Genomic DNA, 8,586 nt, shown 5'->3' on the forward strand with positions numbered 1-8,586 from the left:
GAAAGGGTTACCAAACGCCTTTTCTAACTGGGATCGTACTTGATGCCAAGTAAATTCCAGTCTGCCAGTGTTCGATCAAACCACGACCGTTGCAAGTCGTCTCATGTAAGCCAAAATAGCCTTTCGAGTGTTCCTCGATTGGTAGTCTTGCACTTTCAGCTGAACTTCGAATGTGTTCAAAAATGCCTTACAGATTCATGACTTTCTTGTTCTTGTCCCACAGGGGTCCACCGCAACTTGGAAGGCTGGCAAGTCCTTGGGCACAAGCGTTTGTTTCTTGCTCTTAACGCCTCTGATTCTTGTTGGGGTTGCAACTTGATGCATTGCCATCTTGTTCTTTAGCTTCTCAAGGACTATTGGCTGTCACCGCTCAGTCAGCTCCGCCTGTGCATGGTCGCCCAGTTTTTATTTGTTGGCTCATTTGTCAATGCATACACCAATTTGGCATATGCGGCGTCTACTCGTTGGCGCAGTCAGTGATCTACCTCCTCAGATGAGGGTTGGCGGAATATTCCTGCTGTTGCGTGGCTTGCACACTCGATCCACCATTGCTATTGGACACCTTGGCAGTTTCGCGGACTTGTTCCGGCTGCTATTGCTGTATGATTGCTCCTGATTGGCAGAAGAGGGTCGCCCATGACAATATTTCATGCGACTCGCCTCCTTGGTGGTCTTGCATGCCTTGGGTCGGTTGGTTTGCTTGTTCGTTGCCTGGACCTTGGCTATCAGTGATAGGATCAGAGTAGTTGGATTGGATTGCAGACATGGTAAGTTATTGGTAAGTTCAGATAAAAATAAAAGGGACAATTCACTGTAAAAAATGTGATAAACGTGGGTTGGGATAAGTAATAAGATGAATAATAAAGACAATATAAAATACAGTAGAGTCAAATATGAGATGATCTTTATTGAATGAATTCACAACCCTTTATATACTGTTGAAGATGGTGTCTAGACTTCCGTCTGATGAACTGATGAATGGATCGCGGACATGCCGGATTTCGGATGTTTCAAAGATGAAGAAGGATGGGAAGGTTGAGTTTGTCGGCCATGATAACGGACATTGTCTTCCGATTGTAAAGAGTCATCTTTGCTATGATCAGTGTGTTCCTTGTTTGGCGAAGTCTCACCTTTGTCAGTGCTGGAATTGGTATCCGCTCTTTACAGGTACACTTCGCTCAACTCAGATAAGCTAGATTCAAAGGAAGTGCTGACTAACTCGAGAATAGGACAATGTGTATACAATGGTTGGTCCTGAGTTATTCTCGATTGGTAATCCATGTTTGAGAGATTATCGATATGGTGCTAATTATGTAATAATTGATTCATCCGTGTGTGTGGTGTTCTCTCTACTGCGTTCTAATGGTTACGAAGACGGCGGAGCGGGTTGAGTTGTCTGGATCAATCTCAAAGTAGTGTGGTTTACCACAAAATGTTTCATGGAAACGTATTGAACAACAATTGGCAGGTGATGAAGCAGAAGAGTCATCATTACCATCTTTGCCACAGTCATCGACTTCTCCTCCAGACTTGAAAAGCAAACTGACTGCTGCAGACAAAATCACATTGACTGAGAAGCTCCAAAATTTCAAAAAGCTTCATAAAGATTATTTCTGGGTCTTAGATGCCACAATGCGACAAGCAGAAGTTGATGATGTTGAGCCAATTTCTGTAGAAGAAAAGGTTATGGCGTTTGCGTTGGGATGCGAGTATTATCAGTAAGCAAAAAAATCTATTATGCGTAGTTTTGGGTTTTGGATTTACCAGCTAATCTTGCCATTTCTCAGTCCTTCCCAATCTTTGATCCTAGATTTGGGGGATAAAAACTGAAGTTCTGTTTTCAGTGAAGAAGAGCTCGATGAAATACGTGGTGCTGGTGGCGATTTGCCTTGTGGTGTACCGAAAGAACTTGAACAATGCTTCGAGAGTCTTAAAGAATTGGTATGTACATATAAGCAAACAAATAAAGAAACAAAGAATATGATGATAGAGTACTAATACTATTATATGTTATAGAAAACTGGTGCGGAGGTGTTCAAGTATGCAAGAAGCATTGAAATCACCGATCCTACCAAAGAAACATTGAAAGTGTGGTTGTCGACCGAGCTACAAAATATAGCAAGTCTCTTTTTAGAAACTGGGACATTCGATATTGGTAGTTTGATGGAATCGGACCAGTTGTACCGGTGTTTTGATTTTTATGCTACAGTTTTTAAAGGAAGTTCCATCTTGGCAAAAGGGTAAGTCAATCACTAATATAAACATGAACAGAAAAATGAGTAGAAAGAATGCACTGAAACTGATTTCTTGTTGTATTCTATAGAACTGAGAAGTCTAGTGAAGCCAATGCCAGCTTGGTGAACCAAGACCGACAATTATCATCTATAATGCCAATAACAAACCAAAAGATGGGAAGGCGAGTGGATACGCTCTTCAACTGTGGTCATATCGAGCTTGGTTGCACAGAAATAGGTGCCACAAAGGACCAAACAAAGGAGATGCACGATAGCTTTCTCAAGATGCCTATTATATTGCGCGATATGTTGTTGTTGGCGACTTTTAGGCCTAACCTGCTGCATCAATCCCATGTGATTGGATGCAGTATTTCAGGTTTGTATTACTCCCGCCACATGTTAGAAAAAGAATGCTATGAGTTACCGAAAGTATTTTTTCTAATGTCTTCATTCAGGTGGCTGCGTCTCCTTATTGGATGTCAGTATTCTTCAAAAGGGTTTTACCACAATAATCAGAAGAACCGACCCACTTCAGGAGGTTAACTTTAAATATTATAATTTACAAGAATTTATTATTTTTTAAAAAAATTTAGATATAGGAAAATATTTTTATAAAAAAAATTATTTTCTCGGCTAAAAAGACTTGTCTTAGTTGAAATAATTAAATAGTAAATCTTAAATATTTAATAGGGGTTGGTGTGGTAGGACAAGAAAATCTTCGATTTTTGAAGTCCTAGCTGGTCTTTCTGAAAAAAAACCTAATATGATGGTAATCGTATATTAGAGAGTTAATGATAACTAGTAAGTTATTAATTAGCTCTCTCAGTTTTCCAGCAACAACAGCAATTTGGTATCAAGATTATACCCGTTATTGAATCGTGCGTGCATTGGTAAAGAATTGATGGAACAGACCCTTGACTTGATCAACAATACCATGTGGCCAATAACATTATCAACTGGAAGAAATCATTGGTGTCTTCCTTCGAATTTCCTCCCATCTCCACAACCAGCATCACGAAAACGACAACAAGCAGATTAACATCATTACCAAGCTCTCATCTTTATACCATTTTTTTTACCACCATTTGTACCTCGTTTTCATCATCAGTACCTTTTTTCATCGCCAATATTGTATTCTTTTTTTGCTGTTAATACTGTAACTTTTTTTGCTCATCATGAAACCCATTCATCATCCTGTTTACCATCCATTGCTGCTATACATCCCATATACGTCGTGATATACCAAAACGAATTATAACAATCTTTAAGTGGGATCACCCATATTGCTAATTAAGCTTTTATATTGAGGAGCTCCTTGGGTATAGCTTGAGACTGTTTGTATATATGTATATGTAGAAGCTCACACATGAAACAAGAATAGCTCAATAAAATGGTTATTAGTATATCACAACGTATATGGGATGTATAGCAGCAATGGATGATAAATAGGATGATGAATGGGTTTCATGATGAGCAAAAAAAGTTACAGTTTTGACAGCAAAAAAAGAATACAATATCAGCGAGGAAAAAAGGTATTGATGATGAAAACGAGGTACAAATGGTGGTAAAAAAAATGGTATTAAGATGAGAGCTTGGTAATGATGTTAATCTGCTTGTTGTCGTTTTTGTGATGCTGGTTGTGGAGATGAAGTATAAACAATATCTATAATATTTGTTATAATAAATAACAATATTATAATATTTTATTATACTGTCAAGCGTTCAAATAAAAATCTAACTTCGATGTTTTTAAATGAACTGGGCGTCGTCGTACCTCCTAGCCTGTTTTCCCTCAAACATAATAGTTGAGATTATCTCTAAGGGTTGAGAATATTATAGGGTTTGAGAAATTACTTTTTTAATTAAAAAAATTATTTTCATCACTTATTGTAAACACTTTAAAGCTATATTACTTATAGTTTTATACATATTTATAATATCACTAAAAGCATAACACTAGGGGTTACCCTCCGATGGGAGGAAACTCGAAGGAAGACACCAATGATTTCTTCCAGTTGATAATGTTATTGGCCGTATGGTATTGTTGATCAAGTCAAGGGTCTGTTCCATCATTTCTTTACCGATGCACGTAAGATTCAATAACGGGTATAATCTTGATACCAAATTGCTGTTGTTGCTGGGAAACTGAAGTGGGTCGGTTCTTCTGATTATTGAGGTAAAACCCTATGGAATACTGGCATCCAATAAGGAGACGCAGCCACCTAAATGAAGACATAAGAAAAAATACTTTCGGTAACTCATAGCATTCTTCTTATAACATGTGGCGGGAGTAATACAAACCTGAAATACTGTATCCAATCACATGGGATTGATGCAGAAGGTTTGGGCTGAAAGTCGCCAACAACAACATATCGTGCAATACAATAGGCATCTTGAGAAAGCTATCGTGCAGCTCCTTTGTTTGGTCCTTTGTGGCACCTATTTCTGTGCAACCAAGCTCGATATGACCACAGTTGAAGAGCGTATCCACTCGCCTTCCCATCTTTTGGTTTGTTATTGGCATTATAGATGATAATTGTCGGTCTTGGTTCACCGAGCTGGCATTGGTTTCACTAGACTTCTCAGTTCTATAGAATACAACAAGAAATCAGTTTCAGTGCATTCTTTCTGCTCATTTTTCTGTTCATGTTTATATTAGTGATTGACTTACCCTTTTGCCAAGATGGAACTTCCTTTAAAAACTGTAGCGAAAAAATCAAAACACTGGTACAAGTAGTCCAACAGTTGCTAACCAATATACTAAATTACCTGAGAAACTGAAATGTCCATAAGCTAATTCAATAATTAAATCTTTAGAATAGGATCCAGTTAAGAATGGTAAAGCTATCAAACTTAAAGATCCAATTACCATCATAGAATATATGAATGGTAATAAATTAGCTAAACCACCAAATTTTCTTAAATCTTGTTCATCATTCATTGCATGAATTACAGAACCAGCAGATAAGAGTAATAAAGCTTCAAACCATGCATGGTTTACTAAATGGAATAATGCTACATTATATTGAGAAAGCACATTCAATTGAAAGATTAAAAAATGAAAAGATTATTATATTTAACTTTATAATCCAATTCTATAGTACATTGAAGGATGTAAATAATCTAAAATTAAATTTTGAAAATGTCTTAATTCCCTCTTAGAAATTACAATTCTATATTGATCTTTAGATTTTACACCATTAAGCTTTAAATAAGTCTCAATATATTTATTAAATAAAATAACTTAGAGTTGTTCACATTCCTCTTTTGTAAAATTATCTGTACATAAAAAAATTCTATTCCTAGATTTATCAAATGTACCATCTCCTGCTACCCAATAAGCAATAGCTAAAGGTGTAAAAGTTTTATCAATATCTACAGAAATAACCTTAAAGGTTAATTTTCCCATTTTTTGATACTATTTATTATATAATTTAGTAAAATAAGGAAGTGTAACAGTCTGAAACACATATGATGTTTTAATTGTACCATATTTTTTATCTGTTCTAATTAATATTTTAACAGGGTTAATTAAAATACCAAATGCCCTAAAGATGTTTTACAAACTCTTCGTCTTTTTGTTGTACACTTAATAAAGCATGTTTTCCATTCATTCTTATGTTTCCATCCCCAAGCATCATTCTGTAATAATTTCATCAAATGAAAAAGGAAGATCTTTAGATAATATCTCTTTATCTTCAGGAGAAACATAATGACGAGATGATACTATAGAAAAAGTCAAAGCATAACTTACATCTAGAAGATAAGTTAAATATTGAGTATTATAAATTAGCTTTCACTTAAATCTATTGATTTTATGAATCAGACTATTTCTTAATTTTTGTAAAATAACAAAAATCTATCATATGTAGTCTCTGAGGTATATATAAATAATACCTGCTAATTATCCATCCAGAGATAGATATTATTACTATTAAAGTACCCTATACCTTGAGATTTTTTAGTATTTAATGATGTTTTTAATTTGAAGCCTTTGACCACAAACTAGGAATAGAAGACCTAATTGAGAACAAGTAGAATAAGCAATTACTCGTTTTAAATCATTCTGTAATAAACCTGTAGTTGCAGCAACGAATGCTGTTAAAGCACCTACCTATGTAATTAAAATAAAGCTGTAGATCCATATTCCAATACTGGGGAAGATCGTAGAAGTAAATATACCCCAGCTGTTACCATTGTAGCTGCATGAATTAATGCAGAAACTGGTGTGGGACCCTCCTAATAATCCTTGTTGTAAGATAGTGTCAACCCATTTAAAGAACGGGGAAGTTACCCATGAGTGTGATGGGATAATTGGTCTTCCTTTGAGAGGACTCTTATGAATTTTTGGTATTAAATGGAATTTTGGTAGTTTAACATCCTGTATATGATGGTAAATATATTTGGAGTGTTGTCCAGTGAAGTACTTTGGTAGAACATCACCTCTATATCCATTTAATTTTATCAAGAGATCATTTGCTTTTTCAGCGACCGCACTTATTATTTCTTGGGTAGAAGCATTAACCCGTTGATAAGTAGATTGATCCTTGAGTTGGGTTTCACCTTCTGAAATATACCAGGAGGTATTGATTATGGTAAGTCCAAGATTTTTATCAGAAGGTTTAATAAGAATGTCAGGGTTCTTGGCAAACTCATATATTTTCTTTGGCAAGTGTCCTATGTTAGGGGGTGATTCATTTGAGTACAAAGAATGTAACCCTTGCCTAAAGTTGAATAAAGCCTTTTCAGTAGATAAATTTCCCTTTGGTGGTTTCCAATGGGGATTTTTTATGTGGAATCGGATATCAAACCTAGTAGGGTTATCAGGTTTTGTTTCAAAGAAATCTCTGATTCGTACTGAGCGGGCATATTTGGTATACGCCTCTTTGACGTATCTGTAGTCTTTTGTAGTTTTTGGAATAAACTTATGACCAAGACCAAGTAGATGTTGTATTTCTTTAGGTAATGGTAGACTACTAAGATTGTGTACGCTTTTATTGTATATGATAGTATCTAGCCATAATGGAGAACTATGTTTGACAATAAAATGAACTCTGTCTTTGACGCGGGCACTATGGAAGAACCATGGTGGGTAAGTGTGTATTTTCCTGACATCAAAGTGACGACATGTTTTCGAAGTTCGATCAGAGCCATGTGTACATTTATAAAAATCAAAAGAAAATGGATTCAGGCTGGTATGCTTGAAATCCCTAAACTTATAATTATTTTTATTTATTTTTTCTTTTTGGAGGGGGAGGCGGAGGAGGGATTTTTTGCCCTTTTGAGGGACTTGAACGGGGTGGGGGCGGGGGCCAAACGTTTTTTGTTGTTGTTGTTGTTGGTCTTGGCAGCGGACTTGGTGGTGGGCTTGCCTGGAGCCTTGACTCCTTTTTGAATCCGTCCCTGGGCGGAGCCAGGGACCCGGGACGGGGGCCTTTTCCCGATAGGCTGAGCGACTTGAGTTTCTGCGTTAGTCGTTCATCAACCAACTTTTCAACCGATTTCGAGGCGACGGACGTGTCACTCATGACGATATCGGCGGCAGAACGGGCGGCATCCTTCTTATCCCGAGCGCGAGCAGCGGAGACAGACGCCCAACGAGTCTTGGTATCCAGATCTTGAATCATATATCCAAGATGGGACAGCGAGCGGGACAACAAACCTAGATATGGATTTTGATTGTCCGCCAAAATACCCATGGCCTGAAGGTTTTCAAAAAACCGACAGCGGAGAGACCGGAGCGCACGGGAGGAGTCAGCCAGATCGTAGTGACGTTGCCAAGCCAATTTCTTGGCCTGTAAGGCCTGTTGGAAAACAACGAGGTGGGCGGCATCGACAGCTTGCTGGATAGCAGCTGACATGGAAGAACGTTCTTCCTCGGAGACTACGGTAGAGTCTACCGAAAAAGAGGCGGGGCCAGGGACAGCAGCAAGGACGAATTGCGGCCATGAAGAAGTTGAAGTACGGTAGTCTTCTAACTTTTCTATCTGTTTTTTGGCAGAAACAGACTCGAGATAATGGTTCTTAAGGTTGTTAAAAACAACCTTAAGGGCCTCCTGGACCCAAGCAGGGAAAACCGACCAAGGGGAAGCAGTGGCAGGGACCTCGGAAGCTAGGAAATCCGCGGTGCGGGCACGAACGGGGTCCAGAACAAGAAAGCCGTCGGAGGACAAACCAGCGGGCGCAATCTGGGCCGAGACCTTAAAGGCAGAAAGATCGTCGTTGGCGTGGGCGGCGGCGGTGGTTAGTGTGGTCATATTGATAAAAGAAAAAATATGAAAAAAGAAAATTTATATGTGTGTGTGTGTGTGTGAGAGCAAGAATAAGAAGTGACAGAAAAAAAGCAAACAAA

The 8,586-nt window shown here is 37.8% G+C and overlaps 4 protein-coding genes across 4 annotated transcripts; 1 reads left to right on the plus strand and 3 right to left on the minus strand.

Annotated features, from left to right (window-relative positions):
* Positions 1–1,244: 1,244 nt before the first annotated feature.
* BDB00DRAFT_793520 (uncharacterized protein) lies at positions 1,245–2,971 on the plus strand (the record flags this gene model as incomplete). Its single annotated transcript, XM_053121219.1, has 6 exons — positions 1,245–1,313; positions 1,417–1,718; positions 1,845–1,941; positions 2,017–2,240; positions 2,324–2,610; positions 2,925–2,971. The coding sequence occupies 6 exons, from the start codon at positions 1,245–1,247 to the stop codon at positions 2,969–2,971; spliced, it is 1,026 nt and encodes a 341-aa protein (XP_052972612.1).
* Positions 2,972–4,506: 1,535 nt separating this feature from the next.
* BDB00DRAFT_776585 (uncharacterized protein) lies at positions 4,507–4,827 on the minus strand (the record flags this gene model as incomplete). Its single annotated transcript, XM_053120277.1, has 1 exon — positions 4,507–4,827. A coding segment is annotated over one exon (321 nt), but the record flags the coding sequence as incomplete, so codon positions are not given.
* Positions 4,828–4,950: 123 nt separating this feature from the next.
* On the minus strand, positions 4,951–5,268 carry BDB00DRAFT_776586 (various chains-domain-containing protein; the record flags this gene model as incomplete). Its single annotated transcript, XM_053120278.1, has 1 exon — positions 4,951–5,268. A coding segment is annotated over one exon (318 nt), but the record flags the coding sequence as incomplete, so codon positions are not given.
* Positions 5,269–7,455: 2,187 nt separating this feature from the next.
* On the minus strand, positions 7,456–8,586 carry BDB00DRAFT_861273 (uncharacterized protein; the record flags this gene model as incomplete). The annotated part of the gene is made up of 1 exon (XM_053126032.1): positions 7,456–8,586. A coding segment is annotated over exon 1 (1,025 nt), but the record flags the coding sequence as incomplete, so codon positions are not given.

This window comes from Zychaea mexicana, assembly GCF_025766255.1.
Source record: "Zychaea mexicana strain RSA 1403 chromosome Unknown BDB00scaffold_195, whole genome shotgun sequence".
NCBI classification, from domain to species: Eukaryota; Fungi; Mucoromycota; class Mucoromycetes; order Mucorales; family Lichtheimiaceae; genus Zychaea; species Zychaea mexicana.